General features: G+C 46.9%; 1 protein-coding gene across 1 annotated transcript in view; it reads right to left on the bottom strand.

Moving 5' to 3' along the window:
* sugct (succinyl-CoA:glutarate-CoA transferase) overlaps nucleotides 1-13,315 on the bottom strand; it is a 172,954-nt gene that overhangs the window by 92,262 nt on the left and 67,377 nt on the right. Inside the window, exons 11-12 of the mRNA XM_056299650.1 lie at nucleotides 12,241-12,338; nucleotides 10,329-10,431 (exon numbers count right to left, since the gene is read on the bottom strand). Coding sequence (XP_056155625.1) covers nucleotides 10,329-10,431; nucleotides 12,241-12,338 — 201 coding nt within the window. The remainder of the gene's footprint in view (nucleotides 1-10,328; nucleotides 10,432-12,240; nucleotides 12,339-13,315) is intronic.

Genomic DNA, 13,315 nt, shown 5'->3' on the forward strand with positions numbered 1-13,315 from the left:
CTTTTAAAATGAAGTACTGAGCAAGCTAGCGTTAGCCAACCGCTGCGCACTGAGTTGGACATAATGTCAAGTAGCAGAGCTCTTTTATTTTGACCCGAGCAACTCTGAACGTTACGAGAGGAGCCACACTATCAATCACTGAACCCATTTCGATCAGAAAGTCTTCCTCTGTAATCCGCAGGAAGATGATAGTGCGGGGCTGGCTTGACACGCAACACAATTTGGTCCTCACACCCACTCACAGCACACCTAGTAATTCCTCATGCAGTAGCCTATATCTGTTTAATTTACAATAATTACACTAGTTTATTCCCACACACGTCTGTCATTCAACAAAGCTGCTGTAAACCGTGTTCCTATGTGCGTCCGTTGCGACAGCATGCGGGTGTAGATTGTTGCTGTGGTTACGTTTCAATAGAGTAAGTCTGACTGTGAAAGGAGTTCACCATGGGAGCCCTTTTGCCATTACAGACAGAACTTGAGAAAAGTAACGAGGTGAGTCAATACTGATAACAGTTCACAATTATATTCACTGATGATCTATATTCATTCATTCAGCGCTTATGGTGTGGGAAGATGGTGGCGCGAATTCACTTTTGCAGCGGCCTCACCCAGTACCATCCATGCAGTATCTTTGTCCCCGTCTGCGTCTAAAGTTTTGTCTTCGTTTGATGGCTGGGGGGGCTGGCGCCGGGTCAGCTGGGAGAGCAGGGCAGGCTAAGCTAACTGCTAGCCCATGCAGACCGGCAGTTCCGATAACACCGAGGGGGGTCTGACGGCGGCCTCACTTGGCGTTGACTGTGGTGTTTTTGGTGTCGTCATGAGGAGTGCGGGGAGGTGTGTCGAGGGTGTCTGGCTGGGAGAGCTGGTGCTGGATCAGCTGGGAGAGCTTGGTTTTCTTTGTCTGGTGGGCCCGGGGACCACGGTCCCTGCTTGGGGCTGTGCTTGCGGAGGCCATGCCAAGGGTGGTCTGACAGGAAGCAGAAAAGAGGCGGGCTAAGCTAACTGCTAACCCATGCTGACCGGCGGTGCCGTCATCCTGGCTGGCGTTGTTCCCTTGGACAGTGATTTTTTTGTTTCGTTTGGATATGTGTGTTAGTTTGGGTGTGGGTGTTAGTTTGGGTATGTGTGTTCTTGTAGTTTTTGGATGTGTTTTTGTCTTTGTGTTGTACTGCTGTGGGCTGGGGGAAATGGCATACAGTGTTCCTGATTCCTGATAATTAAACATTCGATTTCACACAGTGACAGCTGCTTGTGAAAAGTTTGTTCAAGTGCTTGGAGGGAAGAGAAAATGCTAACCCCTTTCGCCATGCTAATTACCCTGCCCATCCACCTCCCTCCTCCTGCCCATCAGAAATCTCACGCCAACACATCCCCGGAAGTTGACAGCCCTGCCAAGTGTGAGAGTTGGAGGAAAGTTTGTTTTGTTGAAATACAGCTTAGTGTTGTCTAAAAAAAAAAGAAAATGACTCCTGTTTAGCCTTTCCAAACTGTGTCAGCAGCAAGTCGTCACACACTAGTAGCTTTCATAGGCTACCTCTGAGAGATGTGGACACGCTGCAGTTTTGGCCTGCCATGCTACAAATGGATGTAAGCAGTACTGTGAACACACTTGTCCTGGCAGCCTGTTTTAAGTGCTCTGAAAGGGACGACCACTGCCAGAGCGCAAAACAACATTTCTGCAGAGACAGCCAAACACATGACCGGCCCTCTTTCACTTCAGTCTGGTGTGATGTGTTGTAAACGCACGTATAATCGGATGTGATGTCGGTGTGCATGCCGGCACACTGGAGAGGTTTCCAGCTGCATAATCACAGAAGGCCAGAATTAATACAGCCCTTCTGATCCAGCTATGTACTATGTATAACCAGTGGCTTATACATAATACATTTATTATTATGTATAACCTGGGTTATACATAATAAATTTATTATTGTGTATCACCAGTGGGTTATACATAATAAATGTATTATTGTGTATCACCAGTGGGTTATACATAACAAATGTATGTATTGTGTATAACCAGTGGGGACGATGCTTTAGAGAAATACTGGATGTATTGCTTCCCAGCACAAAGTACAAGACTCATCGATTGTTTGTATTCTGCACCCAGCAGGTCGCTTCCCGTTAAACAGATTTAAAGTCTTACTGTAAAAACATCTGGTTATCAACTGGCAGCCGCAGTTTGGTTTTGGTGACGTTCCCTTTGGCAAAGCACTTTAATACCAAGAGGTTTCAGTTAAGATGTTCAATGACCCTGAATAGAACACCTAGGCTGCGCTGATCAGCTCCCAGTAGCCAACAGCACAAGACTGTGGCTGTACTGGTCAACTCCCAATAGTCAACAGCTGAGGACTATGGTTGTACTGGTCAGCTCCCAGTTGTGGCGTCATTAGGCCTGGACATCCAAGGCTAAAGCCCTGAATGTTTTGTGAACAGCCGGATGTCAATAAATAAATTAATTAATTAATTAAAATTGCCCCAAATCTTTTCATCTGTCACTCCGATCATGCATTATCCATCCACCCATTATCCATCAACCCATTATCCCAACCACTTATCCTGCTGTCAGGGTCACGGGGATGCTGGAGCCTATCCCAGCAGTCATTGGGCAGCAGGTGGAGAGACACCCTGGACAGGCCACCAGGCCATCACAGCCCCCCCCACCACATACACACACACACACACACCCCTAGGGACAATTTAGTATGGCCGATTCACCTGACCTACATGTCTTTGGACTGTGGGGAAAACCAGAGCCCCTGGAGGAAACCCACGCAGACACGAGGAGAACATACAAAGTCCACACAGAGGACGACCCAGGACGACCCCTAAGGTTGGATTACCCCGGGGCTCAATCATGCATTAAAGCTCTCAAAAATAATATGATATCGATCAAAAATACAAGTAAGTTTTGGGTCCTCTGTGTGTCGTTAAAGCAGCAGATCTACTTTACACTAGCTGGAATGTGTGCATTTTGTGTGACAGCGAAAGAGAAAGAAAGAAAGAGAGAGAGAGACAGAGAGAGAGAGAGACAGAGAGAGAGAGCGAGAGAGCTGCACCAGTTACAGGACTTGACATTGTTGGCATCTGGTGGCAGTTAGCTAGCTAATCCACAAGGCAAGACTTGAAGGCTCTGGATATAAGAAGCTTTTTTCAGAAGGAAAAAGGATGAAGGCAATGATGTGCAGGCGAGGCTAGAGGAGGTGGAGGAAGAGTCATCCCCTGTTGCTGTAGCAGCAGATGAGTCAGGATGTTGTGAGAGTGCCACAATATTAACGGATACAATACGAGAGAGCAAAAGAGAGCGAGAGAGAGAACTTGAAAGAGCAACAACAGCACAACAGAGGAAGGGATGAGGTGGTGAAAAGAGATATAAAAAATAACTAATAAATAACAACAGATAAATAACAGAATGCTGATTGATGTACATGTGTTGCTGCATTGGATATTGGCCTGTAGCTGTCATCCTATAGTGTTTCTGTGTTTTGTGACTGTCAGCCCATATGGAATAATGAGCATCCATGACTATTTAGCCCCTATGGGGTGGAATGGTGCATTAATGGTTTGTTTTTGTATAATCTGATATTGGTTGGGTCAGCACAGTGGCACAGTGGTTAGCGCAGTCGCCGCACAGCAAGAAGGTCCTGGGTTCGAGCCCCGGAGCAGTCCAACATTGGGGGTCATCCCGTGTCGTCCTCTGTGTAGAGTTTGCATGTTCTCCCCGTGTCTGCGTGGGTTTCCTCTGGGGGCTCCGAGTTTCCTCTGGGGGCTCCGGTTTCCTCCCACAGTCCAAAGACATGTAGGTCAGGTGAATCGGCAGTACTAAATTGTTCCTAGAACAATGTGAAAGTGTGAAAGTGTGTGTGTGTGCGTGTGTGTGGATGGGGGGTCCTGTGATGGCCTGGCAGCCTGTCCAGGGTGTCTCCCCACCTGCCACCCAATGACTGCTGGGATAGGCTCCAGACCGTTGTGGTGAAGAGGGAGCCGATCCGGAAGACAAAGCTCTCAATTTACCAGTCAATCTTCGTTCCAACCCTCACCTATGGTCATGAGCTTTGGGTAGTGGCTGAAAGGGTGAGATCAAGGATACGAGCAGCTGAAATGAGTTTCCTCTGTAGGGTGTCTGGGCTCAGCCTTAGAGACAGGGTGAGGAGCTCGGACATCCGGAGGGAGCTCGGAGTAGAGCCGCTGCCCCTTTGTATCGAAAGGAGCCTTGAGGCACACCATATTTAACGTCAGAGAATTTTGATGTAATATTATGATAGCAGACACAATATGTTCTTCCAGATAGGGAGGATTTAAACCAAAGCCAGCGACACCAAAATTACAATTTAATCTGTCTAATAGTATACAGTGATCAGTGGTGTCAAAGGCTGCACTGAGGTCCAGTAGTAGAAGCACAGAAGTGGAATCAGAGTCCACAGCAAGTAAAAGATCATTTACCACTCTGGTCAGAGCAGTTTCAGTGGAGTGACAGGGCCTGAAAGCTGACTGAAAAGGTTCATATAGATGGTTTTCTTCTATATGGGTCAAAAGTTGTTGATACACATCTCTCTCTAGTACTTTAGAGAAGAATGGAAGATTAGAGACTGGTCGATAGTTATTAAGAGACCCTGGATCGAGGTGCGTTTTTTTAAGTAGAGGTTTAACCACAGCTGTCTTAAAAGTGCTGGGAACAATGCCAGTAGTAAGAGATAAATTAACGATGTCTAGCATTGTAGGTCCAAGAAAAGGCCAGAGGTCTTTAAAAAGTTTTGCTGGTAAGGGATCAAGTAGGCAAGCAGTTGGTTTAGAAGCTGACACAAAGTATCAAGAGAGATAATCTCCAAAGCTGTAATAACTGGGACTGTCAGTGACTCATTGTGTAGATATGAATTGGTAAAACAGGATCTGCCGGAGTAGATGGAGTTGAAGAACTAATTGTTTATGATCTCATCAACCTTATTGCAGAAAAATTCTAGAAATTCATGGGCTGTGAATGGTGAGCAGCTAATAGATGACTACTTTTTCATAAATTTAGATACAGTGTCAAAGAGAAATCTGGGGTTATGTTTATTGATATTTATTAAGTGAGAGAGATACGCTGCTTTTGCAGCAGATAAAGCACGTTTGTATTTCAATAAACACTCGTGCCAAGATAGGTAAAAAACGTCCAATTTTGATTTTTACCATTTACATTCCAGTCTCCTGCAGGCCCGCCTAAGAGCACGTGTCTCATCATTAAACCAGGGTGTAGGCCTCTTTAGTCGCCTAGCTCAGTTACCACAGTGAAAGGAGCCGAGACTTCAGGCAGCTGCTGGCCAAATGCAGCTACAATGGAGGGACCAATGTGGTGAGTGGCAATTACATCTGTGCTGACATTAACTGGACAGGCCATTGATGCCTCCAATTTGATGAGAAAGTGATCTGACACAGCAGGCGAGGTTGGCAAGACAGTCAGATCAGAAACAGCTATCCCTTAGACAAAACCAAATCAAGGGTGTTACCCGTGCAATGAGTGGACTCTTGAACAAACTGAGTGAACCCAAAAGTATCACCAAGCACCAGAAAGGCTTTACTTAGAGGATCAGTAGCCTTGTTCAGGTGACTATTGAAATCCCCCAAAATTAGTATCTCATCAGAATGAGGAACAAGACCTGAGACAAATTCTCCAAATTCTTCAAGAAACAGTGAGTAAGGGCCAGGAGGTCTATAGAATACCACAATCTGGACTGAGCCGAGTCTATTCATGGCTGAGGGAGATGGACCAAGAACAAGAGCCTCAAAAGACTGGAATTTAGATTCAAGTCTAGAAGTCAGATTGAAAATAGATTTATATATTAAGGCAACACCCCCGCCTTGTTTATTTGCCTGAGCTACATGGGCATAAGTATAGTCAGGTGGGGAAGCTTCATTTAAGGGAAGGAAAACATTTGGTTTCAGCCATGTTTCACATAACCCAATCATATCAAAACTATGTTCAAGAATCGGATCATTTATTAGTAAGGCTTTGGTAGACAGTGATCTGATAGTTATGAAATTAAATTTAAGCATCTTGTGGGAGTGATCAGTAGTAGGCAGAACTTTAGAGTAGAGTAATAGAGGCAGATGGGCTAATTTCACACACACACACACACACACACACACACACACACACACACACACACACACACACACAGTGAGTCATGAAGTTATAGCACAGTGCAGTACCAGGTGGTAATGAAAGCTGCAGTTCTCAACAAACACACACACACACACACACACACACACACACACACACACACACACACACACACACACACACACACACACACACACACACAAGGCCACATATTAAATTAATTTCCCTGAGGACGTTTCGGGAATCTAATCAAAGGTTTTTGGACATGGCATCCAGGTTCAGACCTACGGTTCTGGCCTGAGGTCCAGAACAGAACAACCCTTTCTGCATCCAACCCAACTCAACAGATCTGTCTACAGTGATAAATAGACAGACAAACAGACAGACGGACAGATAGGACAGAGGGATTGGAGGAACCAAAGAGAAGAAAAAGTGGAACCACATCAAAGTCTTCCTGCTGTAAGAGAACTACATTTCAGCTACGAGATGTGAGAGCTGTACTACGGAGTATGATTTGGGTTGGCAAGGTAACTTCAGGTTTACCCTGAAGATGCAGGCTACTCCTTTCATAGGGTTCCTCAGAGTGATCGGTGCCATATGATTCATATTCCATCACAGCATGTGCCGGTGAGGATGAAGGCAAGTCCCTCCACAGCATCGACATTCAGCTGAAGGATAAATAAGGATTCTCATTGCTTGGTCATACTGGCAACATTGCCTGCATGGACACTAAGAGTTTGCACCTGAAAGAATACGCCTAAATTGTCTTACATGCCATAAGAATATATCTAAGAAACACATTAATTTAATAGAACCCACAACTATAATTATTGTCAGATCTACTCGTGCCTTAACAATGGGGCAGTGATATGGATAAGCCCATTAACCTACACATTCCTTTTAGCCTGGATTATGTTCTTAAATTCTTCATTCATTCATTCATACATCTTCAGCCGCTTCTCCGGGATCGGGTCGCGGTGGCAGCAAGCTAAGTAGGGCACTCCAGACGTCCCTCTCCCCAGCAGCGCCCTCCAGCTCCTCATGGGGGATCCCAGGGCGTCCCAGCCAAGACTGGACATGTAGTCCCTCCAGCGAGTTCTGGGTCTACCCCGGGGTTTCCTCCAAGTTGGCTGTGCCCGGTAATCCTCCAAAGGAAGGCGCCAAGGAGGCATCCTAATCAGATGCCCCAACCACCTCAACTGCTTCCTTTCGACACGAAGGAGCAGCGGCTCTACTCCGAGCTCCCTCCGGGTGTCCGAGCTCCTCACCCTATCTCTAAGGCTGAGCCCAGACACTCTACAGAGGAAACTCATTTCAGCCGCTTGTATCTGTGATCTCACCCTTTTGGTCACTACCCAAAGCTCATGACCATAGGTGAGGGTTGGAACAAAGACTGACTGGTAAATGGAGAGCTTTGCCTTCCGGCTCAGCTCCCTCTTCACCACAACGGTCCGGTACAACATCCACATTACTGCTGATGCTGCACCAGTCCACCTGTCAATCTCCCGCTCTATCCTACCCTCACTCCTGAACAAGACCCCGAGATACTTGAACTCCTTACTTGAGGCAAATTCTTCATATTTGTTTAATATTATCATTTGCTCATCTTGTGTAAAATATGCAGATCTGGTAGACTTGTCCATGTTTGCGATGGGTCTTATGGAGCTAAGGGGCCAAGCATAGGAGTAGTACCTTTCCTAGATGGTGTTTTGTGGCATCCTAGACTGGTCTCCATACACTCCAGCATCATGTGAAACACAAATATAGCCTCTCCATGATGAATGACCATCCATGCGTGGTGAAGAGCCACACACCCCTCGCGGTAATCCTGTTAACGTTGTCAGGGGACAACAGAGCAGAACACAGCGGATCTAGAGGAGTAAATCTCGATAATAAATTCTGCTCCTCATATGGGTAGCAGTAGTCCTAGGTGCATTCATCGATAGACTGATGTTATGGACCGGGGGACATCGTGGCTTTGCAGATGATCAATGCATCTTGACAAGGTAAAGGCACAAAATCTCCAGTTAGCGGAGAACCAGAGAACTGCATGTGGAGTAGCGCCCCATGCTTTAAACAAACATGCACAACCAAAACCCTATAGGGGGGTCCTGACGGACGACCTAGGTGAGGTGAGGTTATGGTGCTAACACCGCCCCTGTTACGTGAACGCGCTCACGGCTAGATTGGGAAAACCTGGGTTGACTTAACGAGGTGATGACCACCGTCATGACATGGCTTATGTGTGACTGCAGGTGTTTGGCTAAGTGAAGACAGCTACCGAGAAAACATCCTGAACCTGCTCCATAGTACAGGCCTCTGATGCTGACAGGGGCTTGGTGTGTGTGTGTGTCTTCCTATGTATATAGGCATTGTTAAATCTTGGTACATGGCCAAGAATAGTGAATTGGACCAGAAAAAATGACAAAGAAAGAAAAAAGGAAGAAAAACATGAAAAAAGAAAGAATAAATAGCACTTGGGATCAGAACACTATTCGTTTAAATATGCTCACACACACACACACACACACACACACTGCCAGGCTGGCATTAAAACATGCATGAGTCACCGTGCCTGCGGTGACTCATGCATGTTGGCGTTTCACACGTGAGAACACACTGATGTCTTTCTGGAAACATGGACAACATGCTAAAAAACACGTCTGTGTCTATTACACACAACTGATTTCACATGACCCATCTCACCATACTGACTCTCATTTCCAAACACAATGCTGTATTTCACCGTTTTAAAGATGGAGACTGTGTTATGGGTCACAAGTCATTTTAAGGATGGACACTAGGGGCCGTCCGGGTAGTGTGGCGGTCTATTCCATTGCCATCCAACACGGGGATCCCGGTTCGAATCCCCGTGTTGTCTCCGGCTTGGTCGGGTGTCCCTACAGACACAATTGGCCGTGTCTGTGGGTGGGAAGCCAGATGTGGGTGTGTGTCCTTGTCGCTGCACTAGCACCTCCTCTGGTCGATGGGGGCGCCTGTTCGGGGGGGAGGGGGAACTGGGGGGAATAGCATGATCCTCCTACGCGCTACGTCCCACTAGTGAAACTCCTCACTGTCAGGTGAAAGGAAGCGGCTGGTGACTCCACATGTATCAGAGGAGGCATGTGGTAGTCTGCAGCCCTCCTCGGATTTGCAGAGGGGGTGGAGCAGAGACCAGGATGGCTCGGAAGAGTGGGATAATTGGCCAGGTACAGTTAGGGAGAAAAGTTGGGAAAAATCAGCTCCCTCTTCACCACAACAGTCCGGTACAACGTCCGCACTACTGCTGATGCTGCACCAATCCGCCTTGGCCCAACATGGAGCCACCGCCCTGTGAACCCACCACACGCAGGGATGAGCATTGGGGTAGGGTGCAATGCAGGCCGGGTGGCAGGCAAAGGCAGGAGCCGAGGTGTACCGACTTCTGGCATTACAGATTGGTCCTCGGGACGTGGAATGTCCCCTCTCTGGCAGGGAAGGAGCCTGAGCTGGTGTGGGAGGTGGAGCGGTACCAAGTAGATATAGTTGGGCTCACCTCCACACATAGCATGGGCTCTGGTACCAAATTCCTGGAGAGGGGCTGGAGTCTATAGGTGTTGCACTTTTAAAATTCTTTCAAATCAGGTTGCAGGTATTATCAGAATTATGTTTATTGGCCATGTAGGTTTGCACTACATGGAATGTGACTCCGGTTTCGTGGCTGTCTCAGTGTACTTAACATAGAATAACAACACTACAACACAACAATCTTCACATATATACACAAAGACTGACTTATACGGGCAAAAGAAGAGGTGACAAAGTGCAATGGTGCAGAGAATATATCAGAGATGCAGCATATTTATACTGACTATATGATACGGACAAAAACACACTGACAATGTCCATACATTAAGCATTCCGTTCTAAATATTATCACATGTTCTTATTTTTCTTCCGTTTTAAAACATGCTAATGTCTGTTGTTTTGATCAAATTGCTCATATGTGCAAATGGACTTGGTCAACAATAAAACAAAAAACAGATTTGACTTTCCACACAAAAACGATGAAATATGAAACACTAGTGCCCATAAGCAGGAACATCTGTCTCTGTCCCTTAACAACTTCACATGTCAAACATGTCCTCCTGATACATGTGACCTCTACTCCAAGAGCCACACAATTCTGTGTGTGTGTGTGTGTGTGTGTGTGTGTGTGTGTGTGTGCGCACGCGCACTGGCTGACCTGGGGGTCTGAAAACACTTGCTGGATGCTGTTGATTGGTCCAACAGGAACACCTGACCCCTCAAACCTCCTCAGCCATTCATCTGTCTTCTCCTCTAGAAACCTGACAAAGAGAGATAGAGAGAGAGAGAGAGAGAGAGAGACAGACAGAGAGACAGACAGTGAGTGAGAGACAGAGAGAGACAGAGACAGACAGAGAGAGACAAAGAGTGAGAAAGAGACAGACAGAGACAGAGAGAGACAGAGACAGACAGACAGACAGAGAGAGACAGAGACAGACAGACAGACAGAGACAGCGAGAGACAGACAGAGAGACAGACAGACAGAGAGAGAGAATGTATACAGTGTAATTCTCAGAACAAAAATTGTTCATCAGTGTCATCAAACGGAAAAACATGTGTAGAGGCCGGATGTTTGTAGAAGTAGTTCCTGAACATCGACAAAAAACACACACACACACACACACACACACACACACACACACACACACACACACACACACACACACACCCCAGCTCATGCTGACAGTCCTCCACAAGCTATGTGGTCATGACGGGGTTTTAGTGAGGCAGGTGAAAGTGGCAGATGTGTTTCCACCACTTGTTTCTGTTTGAATTCCTTTGTAAGAATGGTTTGAATGGAACAAGGTGAACCTGCTGTGACCTGTTGTATTATAATGACACACAACCACATGCACATGTCGTGCCTACAGACACACACATGTAGCGCCTAGACACACACACGTAGCGACTACAGACACACACACATGTAGCGCCTACAGGAACACACACATAGTGCCTAGAGACACACACACATGTAGCCACTACAGACACACACGTAGACACTACACACACACGTAGACACTACACACACACGTAGCCACTACACACAAGTAGCCACTACAGACACAGACACATGTAGCCACTACAGTCACATGTAGCCACTACAGACACATGTAGCCACTACAGACATGTAGCGACTACAGACACAGACACATAGCGACTACGGACATGTAGTGTCCACACACACACGTGTAACTACAGACACAGACAGATGTGGCGACTACAGACACATGTAGCACCTACAGACACACATATGTAGTTACAGACACATACACATGCAGTGACAACAGACACATGTAGCGACTACAGACACAGACACATAGCGACCACAGACATGTAGTGTCCACACACACACGTGTAACTACAGACACAGACAGATGTGGCGACTACAGACACATGTAGCACCTACAGACACACATATGTAGTTACAGACACATACACATGCAGTGACTACAGACACATGTAGCGACTACAGACACAGACACATAGCGACTACGGACATGTAGTGTCCACACACACACGTGTAACTACAGACACAGACAGATGTGGCGACTACAGACACATGTAGCACCTACAGACACACATATGTAGTTACAGACACATACACATGCAGTGACTACAGACACATGTAGCGACTACAGACACAGACACATAGCGACCACAGACACATGTAGCGACTACAACACAGACACATGTAGCGACTACAGGGACATGACAGCACCGCTCCTCTTCTGTCTGTCAGTCAAAGTCAATCACACCGGCTGTCCTCACAACACACACACAGACACACTGGTGACAGCCTATGTGTGTGTGCATTTCTGAATGTGTCTGAATACGTGTGTTTGTTTCCAGACATGTGGTTCTGTGTTTGTGCACTTGTGTGTGAAAGAGTGAGAAAATTAATAAAATTGTGTGCAGTTGTATGTAGCGTGTGTGTGTGTGTGTGTGTGTGTGTGTGTATGCATAAAGTAAAACCAGGTGTGTGATACAGCAAACGAGTGTCGTTCTGCCTGTGTGTGTGTGTGTGTGTGTGTGCGTGTGTGTGTCTGTGTGTGTGTGTGTGTATATACCTTTGGGACAGTGTGTATAGTAGTGTTTTGCGGTGTGTGACTCTCAGCTTGTTAGTTCTGTAGTTGGGCTCTTCTGTTAGCTCCATCAGCCCCAACACCTGGAAACACACACACACACACACACACACACACACACACACACACACACACACACACACACACACACAAAGACAGAGTGAGAACCTCCATGCAGGTCTCTGGACTTGTTAGTCACAGGCTGTTTGTCAGGTGTGTGACTCCGATAGGGGTCTACTGAGTGTACGTGACAGGAAGTCTTTGCGTTGTGTTATAGTGCAGGTGTACATTTATCTGTTGATAATGTGTGTGAGGACAGAGCGCAGCGTTACTTTAACCCTTCTCTTACCACATCTCCACAAACTTCTGAGCATTCGAACCGTTTTCCAAGCAACTTTCTCTGAACATGTACACTGCGACTATGTAGTCAGTGGACAGCCCTGCCTCATTCCACTAAACCAGTCTGACCCTGGTGGGTTCTTTTGGAATTTCCCCCCTTTTCTCATCAACTGTATCCGACCAACTATCCCTCTCTTCCGAGCCGTCCCGGTCTCTGCTCCACCCCTTCTGCCGAACAATTACCCCACTCTTCCGAGCCATCCCAGTCTCTTCTCCACCCCCTCTGCTGATCCGGGGAGGGCTGCAGACTACTACATGTCTCCTCCGATTCATGTGGGGTCTCCAGCCACTTCTTTTCACCTGACAGTGAGGAGTTTCACCAGGGGGACATAACGTGTGGGAGGATCACGCTATTTCCCCACAGTTCCCATCCCCCCGAACAGGCACTCTGACTGACCAGAGGAGGCACTAGTGCAGCGACCAGGACACATACCCACATCCAGCTTCCCACCTGCAGACACGGCCAACTGTGCCTGTAGGGACGCCCGACCAAGCTGGAGGTAACACGGGGATTTGAACCGGCGATCCCCATGTTGGTAGGCAACAGAATAGACCGCTACGCTACCCAAATGCCCCCCTGACCCTTGTGTGTTTAACAGGACACATCGAATCAATTTATAGAAACGTTAATCAGTTTGCAAAAACATAAATTCAATAGTTT

This window comes from Lampris incognitus, chromosome 19, assembly GCF_029633865.1.
Source record: "Lampris incognitus isolate fLamInc1 chromosome 19, fLamInc1.hap2, whole genome shotgun sequence".
NCBI lineage: Eukaryota > Metazoa > Chordata > Actinopteri > Lampriformes > Lampridae > Lampris > Lampris incognitus.